At 40.4% G+C, this 13,407-nt stretch overlaps 1 protein-coding gene across 3 annotated transcripts; it reads left to right on the forward strand.

Annotated features, from left to right (window-relative positions):
• Window positions 1–621: 621 nt before the first annotated feature.
• Window positions 622–12,431, forward strand: ifrd2 (interferon-related developmental regulator 2). Of its 3 annotated transcripts, XM_042491977.1 has the most exons (13): window positions 622–1,135; window positions 2,966–3,022; window positions 6,454–6,570; window positions 6,812–6,896; window positions 7,011–7,135; window positions 7,260–7,417; window positions 8,212–8,265; window positions 8,554–8,732; window positions 8,894–9,002; window positions 9,159–9,293; window positions 9,453–9,581; window positions 10,488–10,580; window positions 10,811–12,431. In XM_042491977.1, the coding sequence occupies exons 1-13, from the start codon at window positions 1,093–1,095 to the stop codon at window positions 10,889–10,891; spliced, it is 1,365 nt and encodes a 454-aa protein (XP_042347911.1). In that variant the 5' UTR covers window positions 622–1,092; the 3' UTR covers window positions 10,892–12,431. The 3 variants fall into 3 exon arrangements, with proteins under 3 accessions (XP_042347911.1, XP_042347912.1, XP_042347910.1); XM_042491978.1 differs by lacking the exon at window positions 2,966–3,022; XM_042491976.1 differs by lacking the exon at window positions 622–1,135 and having other exon boundaries at window positions 2,560–3,022.
• The last annotated feature ends 976 nt before the right edge of the window (window positions 12,432–13,407 follow it).

The raw sequence follows: 13,407 nt of genomic DNA on the forward strand, positions 1-13,407 counted from the left end.
TACTTAATGTAAAAGTAATACTACTGATTGATGGGTTGCACTTATTGAGTCACTGTGGGTTTTAATATTTTTCTGAATTTTAAAGTAAACATTTTTTAATAACACTGTTTCTTTGATTAGAAAATATTGTCTCTTTATTAAAGACATTTCCATTTTCCCATTATTGACTGTCATTTTTTTTTTGTCAATTGAACACTGCTGTGAAAACATGACTGCAGAAATGTTTATACAATATATTCCTCTTAACATCTCTGTGATCAAAAGAGATAGAGCAATGTCTGAAGGTTCTTTTAAGAAATGCTCAAAATTCTACCTTTAATGTCAGTATTGTGATTTATGGAATAGTAAAAAAGAAAAAAAAAGAAAATAATGTTTCTTTAATAATTCGCTGTTTCTTTAAATATTTCACCACTAATCTAAATGTGTTTATACTATATTGATTTTTCATTCACTTTTTTTTCACCCAAATCTGACATTCCCTTTGAATGAGAAAAAAAAATCATAACGGGCTTCATGCAGCATGTCTGCGGTTGATTTTCTAAACCGGAAACGGGGGATGCTAACACCACTAACCTGGCAACCCCGGCTGCCGGGTCGTTCAGTACTGTTACTGAGAGGAAGATGGTGGACTTGGCGACAGCAGCGTGCTCAAAACTCCGTCCCAAACACTTTGGAAAATACTTACCATCTCAACGTGGTATTAGATACAGATTACCGGGGGACAATCACAGATAATACATTGTCAAAACAGCTGAGCAAAGTGACTTTTTCGCCGACGGACAACTATTTATTCCACAAGTGAAGAAAGCAGAGAGTTGCTGAGCGTGTTGGCGGTGGCTCCTCGGAAACGACGCTAGCCAACGTTAGCCAAAGTGTCAACAAAAGTGCGAGAGGAGGTGTAATTTTGGGAGCTTTTTACCCAGCTGTCAGGAAAAACCGCGGAGACTCTCCAGCTGTCTGCTGCTGCCTTCTCCACATCAACTGTCAAATCTGTGAGGAGCGGAGTTGACAGTTTGACTGAAAGCAGGCTAACTTTAGCTAGCAAACAACAGCTAGCTGTGTTGTGAACTGTGGATCAAAGCGACACTCGAAATGCCACGGAGTAAAAAGGGGAAACGTGGCTCCGGCAAGCCGGGTAAGTGCAGCAATAGCGGCCGTGCTCACGCAACATTCAGCGTCTGGCAAATAACCAGCAGGAGTGTAAATGACTGAATATGGTAGTTATGAAAGTGATAGACGCTGTAAATCACGATCGCCACACCTTTCCAATTGAAAAAGATTAGTAGCGGTAGTAGTTTGCCATATGGCTTTTATGATAAAACTATGAGTCAGCTTGTTGCTCCTTTAACTTCAGCTACTTGACTTGTATATGGATTTCCAGCTTGCCATGTACAGCCATGTGGCTTATAAATAGTGCTGCAGCTTAGTAGTGCAGTCTGCATGAGTCTGACATGTATGCCGAGGCCACTCACTTTAATGAGTATATAAATTAGTGTAAATCATTGAAGAATTGTCCAAAAAAGTGTGATTCATTTTATGACACCTGCTAGTGCTCAGGAGGACCCTGATTTGCTAAAGCTGCAGATATAGTGCTAAGGTTAACCACGTTATTTTTAGCCGGAATGACATACATGCTATTTAAAACAGGTAGGTGGAAAAAACTGTGAAGAGGAATGTCCCGTGCAACAAGTGCAACATGGTTTTTCAGTGCATTTACACACGATCTTTGGGTGCTGTGAAGTTCCTGCATCACAGCTACACGTTTTTATGATTATACAGTAGTGGTGCGGACCATGCATGTGCCAGCAAGGGCGTTTCAGCCCCCTCACGTTTCATGGAGTGACGTCGCCCGGAAAGAACACACGTGCCAGCTCCTAAACGCACACGCGCACTCACACACACACACTTCATTTTTATAGATATAGATTGTGCTGAACTAGGGATGTCCCGATCAAGTTTTTTTTCCTCCCTGATCACATATCATTTAGTATTGAGTATCTGCCGATACGGAGTCCAAAACCAAGACTTGTATTTAGCTCGGTAATACAACTGCACAGTGCAAACTCTGTACTTTAAAGTTCTTAAAATCAATCCAGTACGTATTCTTGACAGTTTAGTAGCTCTGCAATGCAATACAAGACAACATTTTTGCATCTAAACCACTCCTTAAGGTTAATTTTTACAAAATAAATAAGTAAACAAACACAAAATATTTTTATATGATACAGTTCATTACAATTCCACTTGGTGCAGCATTTAAATAACAAAATAAAATAACTAAGTACACAAACTAAAATGTCTTTAGAAATTACTCTGAAATCCACTTAGTGTAGCATTGTAATAAAAGTACAGAACACTATAAATGAGTAATATAATTCCACAAATTCTACCAGTCACAACAAATAAAACTTGGTCACAATTCCACGTATTACAGCATTTTAGTTAAACTAGTTAACTAAAAATGAAAACCAAAACTTCAATTCCACCTAGAGTGATGTAGCAGCTTAAGTTGATCATGAAAGAAAAACAGTTTATACATATAGTAGTAGCAGCATTACAATAAACCTGAGTATTGGCTGTAAATTGTGCTCTCTGTTTAGGAAACCTTTGTGACAGCGAACTTAAACAAAGATTTTGGAGGGGTGCATGCTCAAAATAACTGATCCCAATCAATTAAAAAATGGGTGATCGAACCTGATGCCGATCCTTCCGATCCGATCTGGACATCCCTATTAAAAATATGCTAACTTATTAGTTATGCAGTTCTGTTAATCATGCGTCAATATTTTACAATGCAGAGTTTCATGAATGGAAAAATAGAGCTCACCTCTGATGTTTTCTTCTCCATCATGGTCATTACTGCATTTTTTCATTCATTCACAATCCCGCCCATCATTCCTTCTCCAATCTACACCCCCTTTATTTCATCCATCCATTCATCCCTCCGTCCACACGTCATCTCCAGGCTCTCTTCGTCAGGAGGTTCTTCAGCTGCAGCTGTCGTCTAAAGCCTCGCTGAAAGGTAACTCTTCTGACCCTTGACCCCTGACCCCAGCTTTGGAGGCTTGTCCAGAAGCTCTTGGACCTCACTGCAGTGCATGGAGTAAACCCACCAGCCTCTCTCATGCTATACTCACTGCGTTTTTTTTCCCAGCAGCTCTGAAAAAATGTAACTTCTCCCTCCCTCACAAATATTACCTGCCCAGGCTGACTGCTGGTTGACTTTAACACAGCAGCTTTTGTAGTTTTGCTGCACAGGGGCATTAAAATCACTTTGTTGTCTTCAGTCATGATGCATGTCACACCATGAGCAAACACCTCACCATCATGCTGAGTGTGATGGCCGTTGAAAAGATGAACAGCACAGGACTGTAAGGGAGGTTTATCCACATCTGACCCTCTCATACACACAAGCTGTTCACCTACAACTGGCTGCTAACATCCAGTCTTGCTTCATCACTGCCAACCTTGCCTACGCCTGAGTGTGCCCCCAATGGGCAATAATTTGGTTGAAATCTCTCCAACCATTCAACCTCTTTCTCTTACCTGCGCTAGCCCCAGAAAAATATGGAATTCAGGCAGTCATTGCTCCCTGGAGTCTCTCTTCTCGACCCTGTGTACTAATCTTGGCTGCATGGTATACTGAGGAATTGGTTTAATTTGTAATTGTGTCATCATTGCTCTTTGTGGCTTACCCGACCCACATGTCTAACTGCTGCCATGTGTTTATTAATACCTGTTAAAATGTGAAACGCACAGCAATTATGACAGAATCTAATGTTACATTTGTGAAGTTGTAGAGAGGCAACAGCTTGTAGAGAGAACACAAGTATATTTAGGTTTTTATGTTAAAGTTTGTACTACAAGGCTATGGTCCAGTAACTTAAACAAGCTCCCACCCTGTTTCGCTTAGACTTCTGGTTTGTCCACCATCAGATACTCTCTCTGACTGCTGGAGCTGTTTGACTGATTGCTATGTAAGCATAAAGTAGCCAGGTGGAGACAACACGTGAGTCGTAGCAGGGAGCCCACACTTACCATAACTGAAATGTGTGTGGGCAGGTCGGCGTGGGAAGGTGTGTAGCTGTGTGTGCATATGTAACACGATGTGTGTGTGTGTGGCTTTGAGGGAGTAACAGGTTCAGTGGCCTGGGGTTCATGGATGATGACTGGGAAATTGCTGACTGATACAGGCTCGCAGGCAGGGGTGTTATCTCAGTGGTGAACGATAGCTTTGTGAATGAGAGAGGCTGCCGGCTGTTTTCCAAAGAAATCTGAATATTGCATAAGGAAAGCACGGTTGTCAAGGCTCGAGGGCTGCAGCCAGGTTTTTCTTGTAACAATGAAAAACTGGATTTTTTTTCACAAGGTTATCAACCAGTAAAAGAACAGCAGAAAAAAATCTTTTATGATTTCCAAGTCAGGCAGGCGTTACGTTGTGTTGCTTGGTCAGATCTATAGGCTCTTACACACCCAGTTTTACAACAGACTGTGTAATATACTGATGTGAGTGAAAAGGTAACTATTAATAGAAACTCAACATTCAGCTATTGTATCATTGTGTTACAGTACAGTTTTGGCATTGAGCAGATATCCAGCTATTATCCTGTCAGCTCAACTGTAAAATATTTCATAAGCAGCCAGCAGTTAGACGTGTTAAAACTACAGTGCCCAAACAGGTTCCACTAATTATACTGCTATTGTTACGATTTGTTAGGCAATGGCGTTTTCCAAGCCCTTAAATGATAGTCTAGTCCAGGGGTCTGTAAAGTTTTTCAGGGCAAGGACCCCTTCGCTGAAAGAGAGACGGGGCAGGGACCCCTGCATATATTGAGCTGGACTAAAGATAATTCTCTGAATCTTTTTGTGTCTCTCATTTGTGTTCAGTAACTTCCCACTACAACTTTCAAGTTGCATTGTTGCAACAGTGAGTGTGACCTCTAGCTTACCTCGGCTGTCCTGGTTGACCTGAACACACACACACACACACACACACACACACACACAGTCTGAGCATTCTGGATCGTACACACCGAAAGAATGAATGAATAAATGAATGGCCACTCTGGTCTCCAGTAATCCCAGCAACAGTAGAAAGTCCTGAGCCAGCAGGAACCTGAGGGTTAGCTTAGCTTAGCCTGCCTGGCTCTTACCCCCTGTTGTGTTCAGACTCTGTGTAACAAACTAACACACTCTTCATAAAGACAGGGCAGAGCTGTGATGGAACAGTAGAAAACATTAATAAATGCCTTGTACCAATAAAATCGTATAAGATGATGGAGAATTGCCAAATGGAAAAATGGAAACTCCCTTTGATATCTGCCATTTCCTGTTATCGTGTCCTGCTTATTAACAAAGGGAACATCAGCTCGCGTGTGTGGGCGAGAGTGATGATAAAACATGACAGTGGCCTGTTGCAGGGTAGTTGTAAAATTGACAGGAGGTGGTTTGATGCCTTATAGAAGAAGACTGTAAGTTGAGGTTTGTGGATGACAGATTTGTGTTTGCTGTTCATCCTTGTATGTGGGCCTGAGTGTGTTAGCATGCGGGCTGTACTGGTGTACAGTTACTGACAAAGAAAGACAGCTGAGCAGAGTAAGCCTACAGTCAGCTTGCTTAAACCTGCTATTAGTCACTGCTGGAAAATATCCTGCAGCTAAATTCTGGTTAATTTTGGGATGCGTCCTTTTATTATTTACCATTTTCGAGGCTCTTTTTTTAAACCTTTTTATAGAGAACTGTTAAAAAAGAGTTTTCTGAATATACAGTTTGGATATTCACTCTTGGAGCGCAGAGCATACTCTGGGCACAGAGGGAGAAGCAGAACGCCAGTTGCAGTGAACGTGAAACTTAATTCTGTTTTTGCAAAAGTATTATTACGAGTTTCTGCTATTTGGTCCACTCCCTCATGCCGTAGTCTGAGGAAAAGACAGTACAAAGCAAGCTAGGCAACATTTTGGACAATAAAGGGAGAAAATGCCCATCAACATTGTGGCTTCCTCTTTGGAAACTTTAATTCCCATAGTGCTGCTCATCATTTCCCATTTCTACAAGCTTTTTTTGTATTCTGTCCCTAACTTAACAACTTCTGGTTATAAGCTGGCTGTCCTCTTCATGCCTGTCATGAGAGATGAGATAGAGATGCTCAGCATTGTCCAGATCAGATGATTGCAAGTCGCTTTTCACCCAGAGTGAAAACATCCTGCACTCATACTTGTTTGTTTTCAGCGATGATTCATCCACATTTGCTCCGTTGAGTGAACCAAAAAATCTGAGCTTTTGCATTGACCAAGACTCCAAGTTTGAGTTTTGAAATTGCGGAGTTATTATTTTTTCTCGTCCTTCATCATCTAAATATAATACAACCACCTCTATCTTCTTATCCTCACTCTTTCCTTCATTCATTATTCCCTTTCCTCACTATTTCCCAATCTGTCTGTATTTTTTCTCTAGGGATGAGAAATGGGGTGAAGGGTGAGTCGGGTGCCAGCGATGATGAGCTGACATCTGATGTTCTCAGTCACTGCAGCAGTGTCAGTGAAAGCACCTCTGTGCTGGAAGATGGCACAGGTTTGTGCAAAAACGCAGATTATACACAACGCTTTTTAAAATTGTGTCTATTTTTAATAAAGTTAAAAAAAAACAACTGCTTACATACACCAAAGGAAATTAATGCAGCAAACAGTTTATATGCATTTTAATTCCAGTTAGCACCCTTTTTGTGGGGTGACTGTCAAATTTAACCTAAACTGAAGCATTAGCGTTGCATACAGTTAACAAAATCATGTACATGTTGACTGGCCAAACACAGGAGGGGAGCAGGTGGATGAGCAGACTGCCCAGGAGGAAACAGAAGACAAACTCAAGCAGTGCATAGACAACCTGATGGATAAGAGGTGAGGACAAGTCAGAAATACACAAAAAGACATGTAAAAGTTAATAAAAGATCTTCCAGTTGACACCAACCTTGGTTATCTCTATCTCCTTGGCTCTATTTGTGCATCTCTCAGCACCAAGACACGTCTAGCAGGTCTGGAGTCATTACGACTGGCCTTCTCCTCCAGAGTGCTGTACGACTTTCTGACAGAGAGACGCCTCACCATCAGCGACTGCCTGGAAAGGAGCCTTAAAAAGGGCAAGATAAGACATATCAGACCTGCTAGTGCAGAAAACATTCATCTTCAGTTTCTCAAGTTGGCAAAGAAACGCAGTCAATAACAACTGCAATTAACCACATCAAAACTGTTCCTCCTCTCCAGGCAGCGTGGAAGAGCAGGCAGCGGCGGCCACGGTCTTCACCCTGCTGTGCATCCAACTGGGTGGTGGAGATGAGGCAGAGGAGGGTTTCAAGATGCTTCGCCCCATCCTCACTGCAATTCTGATGGACAACAGCGCCAGTATAGCAGCCCGCCAGAGTGTGAGTAATCACATAAACCTTTTTTGATACTGTGCAGAACTTTGGACATGGACTTGTCTGTCATTTACAGCAACTCCCAAAAAAAGAGCAGAAAATTAAAAATGAATGAATGCACGTGTAAATACTGGTGACAAGAATAAGTCATGTAGAATGCAGTTTAAAGGGCAACAATGTAACAACAACAAATCCAAAAACATCTGGTTCAGCCAATGGTTCCCTGAGTTCAACTTCTTCATAATGGATTTCTTCCACCCAGCCGACCTCATTTTCACCTCCGTTGTTGTGCAATAAGTTTAGTGAGTCAAAACTCAGAAATTCAGTGTTAGATGGACTGTCCACTTAATGAGGATCTCCAGGCCTGTCAAGGCTGTAGCTTTGTGTCATACGGCCCTCATCAAACACTATTTTGTGCTCACTGTGTCAATTTTGGAAACTAACTGAAGACAAAAAAACACAACACACATCGGCGTTTAGGGGACTCTTGAGGACCGCTTCCACAGTGTGACATTAACAGCAGCCATTTGGACTGTCAGAGATGGAAACTCAGGAGCAACAAATATAATTCAACAAGTCTGAGTGACATATGCTGTAATTTCCCAGATTATTTTCATTAACAGCCCAGGACAAGATCAGAATATTAAGGTTTTAGGATCATGGCAGCAACTCTATTACAATAGTCATACATGTTTTGATGTTAGCAAACCTCAAGTTTGCATCAGGGGGATCTCAGGTTCACTCTGTTTAATTAAATGTCTTAACTGTTATTTGACTTGGACTGCGTGTGTCTCCATCAGTGTGCCAGAGCTTTGGGGATGTGCTGTTATGTCTCTACCGCTGAAGAGGGAGAGGTAAGAACAATTTGCTTTGAGTCCATCATGATGCTGATAATTGTTTGGGGGTGGGGGGCGGTGTTTTCAGTTTGCCAATTGTTATTAATATATAAACCACAATATATCAAGCAACAAAAGCATCTTATCAAATGTTATGTGGGTCTAGTATCTGTTGCATGTGTCTGCAGCAGCTTAAGATTAGTTGCGTTTACTAATTATTGTGCTGTTATTCATCAACAGTGTTTCCCATCGCTCAAAACATTTTCTCTCTTTTCTCCTCAACATCACGCCTGAACCCCCCCTCAGGACTTGATCAAGTCATTGGCCCTTCTGGAGAGCGTGTTCAAGTCTTCCTACCCCAACAGAGAGGGAACGCTGCCCACACCAAAACCCGGCAGTCCAGGCCTTCACAGCGCCGCACTGCAGGCCTGGTCTCTTCTGGTCACCCTCTGTCCTGCATCTAAACTGACTGTGCTGCTTGACCTGTGAGTGAAATAAATAATAAATAATATATTCTTCATGATAATCCAACAGTTTAGTTCTTTTAAGCTTCATGGATGTGACATTTAAAAAGTATGTTGCAGTAAGTAAAGAGTCATCAGTGGTGAGTAACAGTGACTCTCTCCCTCTGTTGTCTTCCTTGTAGCCACCTCCCGAAACTACAGGCGTGTCTGCAGAGCAGTGACGTCAACTACAGGATAGCAGTGGGAGAGACCATCGCCCTGCTGGTGGAGCTGGGACGGGACATAGACGAGGTAAACACACACGGACAATTTTATACCTTTGGGAGCAGGTGCATGTTTACTGCTGAAACTCACTTTACCATTATACCCATATCTTGGCCTTGAGGGTTTTTTCGGGGGGGTTCAATGTGTTTATGTGCTACAGTTATATCTCGTGTGTGTGTGTAGGAATTTGAGGTGGAAGACAGCGAAAGTCTGTGTGAATGTCTGAAGAGTTTAGCCACAGATGGCAACAAGCATCGAGCCAAGAACGACAGGCGGAAACAGCGCTCCATCTTCAGAGAGGTGCTGCATTACATAGAGGTATGTTTTATAGCTGCAACTATGATATTTCAAATTCAATTTTATTTGTGTGACTAAATCGGTTCTTGAACTATGTTTTTTTTTTTTTTTTTTCATTTTTGAGTTGTGCACATGTGCTCTGACTTTGACATTGTACTGACCTCTCTCTTTTCCCTGCAGAACGACGACTTCAGCGAGGAGAGGATCAGGTTTGGAGTGGAGAGCGTTTATATCGACAGCTGGATGAGGAGAAGAATCTACGATGCCTTCAAAGAGATCCTGGAGTCTGGAGTCAGCCACCATCTACAGGTCAGAAAACACACTGAAGCCAGCAGTGTTCTCCAAAAGTGTGAATCTTCACCGTCCGCTCATTTTCCATCACTTACAACTGGTCAGCACTGCAGCGTCACATGATTGCTGTTGTTTGACATTTTTGGGGTTTACTTCGATAGAGGGATACTAGTTTTAGTTTTTAACTGTGTGTAATTTTCTGCCGCTGGGGCGCTCCCAATCACAACAGTAACATGAGACGGAGCATGGCCATCATTGCAGTTTCTCCCAGTTTGGATTTCTTCAGTGCTGATTATTCTGGAGGATTTTACTGAAAGCCGAATTATCTGCATACATATTATATCTTAAAGCAATGACTGTGATTACATCTGGCATGGACACCATTACACAAACCCCATAAGTTGAGTAAGAACGCTATATTTGTCTCCAGAGCCAGTTTCAGCAGCAGGCTGTGAGCAAAGAAAATGTAGTTTTGTGTGGTGTGTGATGCTGGTGACACACACAATGACACGTGTGTGTGGCTGAATCGCACCACCTCAAAATGAGATTTGTAAGGTAATGTGCTCTAAATACGATTTTTAGCAAAAGGGCAACTTTATGTGCCAAAACGTTACAGTTATTGACACCTTAGAAAGGAAATGATCATTTAGGTCCTTGATAAGCAAAACGAGTTTACGCTTCAGTTGATTTAATTAAATTCATCATATTTTAGCAGATTTTAAAGGTGAAAAGTTTTCAAAGCTGTCATAAGTATATATTTCACATTTAGACTGATCCATTCATTTCTATTTTTCAGTTTTGTTGACTTGTAAAGGTCTTGCCATAAAATAAACACAAAAATCAGCATTTTCACAGTTGTACATTTATGTCCACACCCCATGTTTGGTCATTTTAGAGTGTGTTTTTTTTTTTTTTTTGTTGCAGTTCAACCCACTACTGAGGGACATCTTTGGCCTCGGCCCTCCCCTCATCCTGGACGCTACCGTCAAAGGCAACAAGATCTCTCGATTTGAGAAGGTAACAGCTTCTCTTCTGTCCTTGAATCTCAACCGGCATGCTGGAACAAGCTGACTTTGGAGTGTGTGATTGCATGTGTCAGGATTTTCCTTCCTCGTCTTGCATTCACGATGCATCCTTGTCCAGTTACAAGTGCCAGCCATAAAATACAAAGAAAGGTATCCAGTGTATTTAGAGATAGAGGAGAAAAAATACAGTTGCACTCATCTCTTCATCTCTCTCTTCAACAGCATCTTTTCAACTCGGCTGCCTTCAAGGCCAGGACTAAACAGAGGAACAAAGTCAGGGACAAACGGGCGGACGTCATGTGAGAAAAGGACGAGGATGGAGTGAATGGACGAGCGTGTGAGGAACTCCTCTGGCTATTTTGAAATGAATGCAAAATGATGCCTTCAACACTTCAGCTGTCAGACACACAAAATCTACAGGGCTTTTTCACTTGTGCTCTTCACCTGCAAACTAATACTCCAGATTACAGATGGCCAGTTATTCCTGGCTGCCACAGACAAATGCTTTTCTGAGCTGCAAAAGTTGCTCACAGTATTTCCCAAATATAAGTTCTGATGCTTCAAAGTGGATATCAACCGTAAAACAATGCTAAACCTCACGTGGGAATGAAACAACTACATTACACAGCAGAGTAAAAGATATCAAAGTGTATTTTATAAAGTTTATCATTAAAAATACAAAAAAAGTATTGAGTTCCATTGTAAGACTCAAACATTTTGAAGCTTTTTGGGACACTTGACATCTGTGGAAGCCGTCTGTGTTACAATCACTGCAACCCTCTTTGGTGCTGATGAGTATTACTTCTGATACTCAGCTTGAGCTGCTGCCTGGTGCCTTGACAGGTCAGTCGAGTCTTTTTAATCCTAATTATTGACTTCACTTTCCACATAAAGCTGCTTTTCTTGGATATAATCAGTCCTGGTTAATCTCTGAAGTGTAATGTCCAACCATCAACTTCTGTGACACAAAGCAAAAAGAGCCATGGAAATATTCATCCTCCGCTCTACTGTGGACTAAATATTCCTCGTTATTCCTCAGTCGTCGTCTGTCTTCAGCTGCCAAACCAGAAACTGACTTCACAAACAATGCAACCCTAAGAGAAAATGTGTGTGGTGTTTGTGTGAGAGTGTGTTTTAAATGACATTTTATTTAACATCATGAAATAAAACACATAAAGACACATAAACATGAAGATGCCTAATTAAAAAAAAATCAGTGATTGTCATCTTTGTATTAATATTCTTTATTAGAGGAAAAATGCGTTTTAACCATTTCTGGTGGATAATGTATTTCACCTACTAATTTATTAAAAGAGCAGTACTGTGTGATTTTTAAGAAACTTAAAAATGCTAAGAACTGTTTACAGAAACAATAATGGGATGACAAGAAAGAATTTCTAGTTTTTTTTTCATGTATATTTTTAATGCAGGTTGGTGGTTCATGCAGTTTATCCATGTGCATGCATCGCAGAGTGTACATAGGGATTTATGGTAAAGAGTACTTGAATCATTGCATTTGAATGATTTTCCTTCTCTTGAGCTGTAAATACAAACAGGCCACTGACCAGAGCTGCTGATCAGAAGTTCGATGGTGTTTGTAATTGTGGTCAAGTGTTTTGAATTATATTAAATTTAAAAACAGACTTTAAAGTTGCCTGGGAATTTCTGTACCTGGTGTAAAAGTCATCAGCTTTGAATTGCTGAATCAGGTTTGACACCCTGGGTGAAAAGCAACAACAGGCCTCTCAAATAACAGCTTCACCAAACTGTCTCATCAGTGGCTCTGGTGTTACTGCACATGGACAGAAGATGGATCAAATGAAATAAAGACTATTTAAGCATGTTCTTGGTGTTCTTTGTAATTTCAAACACTTCTGAAAGGAGATGTAATTTCTGTCTTCCCTGGCAAGAACAACAGATAATTACGGGTTAAAATAAGTGTTATATGTACACATTGTGATCTTAGTTAGATTGTTATTTAAGAAAGTGATGAGATTTTACCACTATATTAACATTAAGAAAGGGTTAGCCTGAGGCACAGATGTGGCAAACTATAGTATTTTCCACTTTGCCTTTAATAGGGTTTACAAAACACACACTTCCAGATGATAAATGCTGGGTGCTGGACAGAAGAACAAGTGAAAGTGGTGAAAAAAGAGTCTGCACACTAGATAATGCACACACAGTATATTTATTTGACTTGGTTGCTATGAAATCATATGTTCATGGGAGCAATATCGAACAGTTTTTCAGTCTTCCACATTTTCAAAATTTTTGTGGCAAAGATTTTGTAACAAAGCAGTTTAAGTTTGAAAAATTCAAAAGCGGTTGTGAGTAATAAACATCTAAAATGTTAAATCTAGGTGAAAGGATACTATGAGGCCATGATGTTTACAGTTTTTCAGGCAGACAATGAAAGATAAAAATGGGACCGTCATATTTATTTTCAGAGAAAATAATCCCTTGAACACATATTGAACACACTTTTTTCCCCAGTCACAGTTTGTGGATTCTGCTTTGCCATAATTTCTTAAAAAAATGTTTAGAACCAAAACTCTCTTATATGTGGTTAACCCACAGAAGAGATAACAGACTTATAGAATTGTAAAAAATAAAATAAATAAATAAATAAATAAAATAAATAAATAAAAAAAAATGAGCGCTGGTGACGTACATTAAAATAGCTGAATTGATGGTAGTTAAATACTCAAACACTTTGATGATATTATAATTGAGTGTTAGCATTACTAATATTAATTAGTAGAAATAAAAATGTTTGAAACTAAAATCATTACGATCGAAACGGACTGTTTTTGTGA

This window comes from Plectropomus leopardus, chromosome 8 (assembly GCF_008729295.1).
Source record: "Plectropomus leopardus isolate mb chromosome 8, YSFRI_Pleo_2.0, whole genome shotgun sequence".
NCBI classification, from domain to species: Eukaryota; Metazoa; Chordata; class Actinopteri; order Perciformes; family Serranidae; genus Plectropomus; species Plectropomus leopardus.

What these genes read in the sequence shown, in the direction of transcription:
- ifrd2 (XM_042491976.1), top strand. Translation starts at nt 2,833, where the DNA reads ATGTTTTCTTCTCCATCATGGTCATTACTGCATTTTTTCATTCATTCA. An exon ending in CTGACTGTGCTGCTTGACCT is followed by an intron (nt 8,733 to 8,893) that starts GTGAGTGAAATA and finishes TCTTCCTTGTAG; the next exon opens with CCACCTCCCGAAACTACAGG. An exon ending in AGGTGCTGCATTACATAGAG is followed by an intron (nt 9,294 to 9,452) that starts GTATGTTTTATA and finishes TTTTCCCTGCAG; the next exon opens with AACGACGACTTCAGCGAGGA.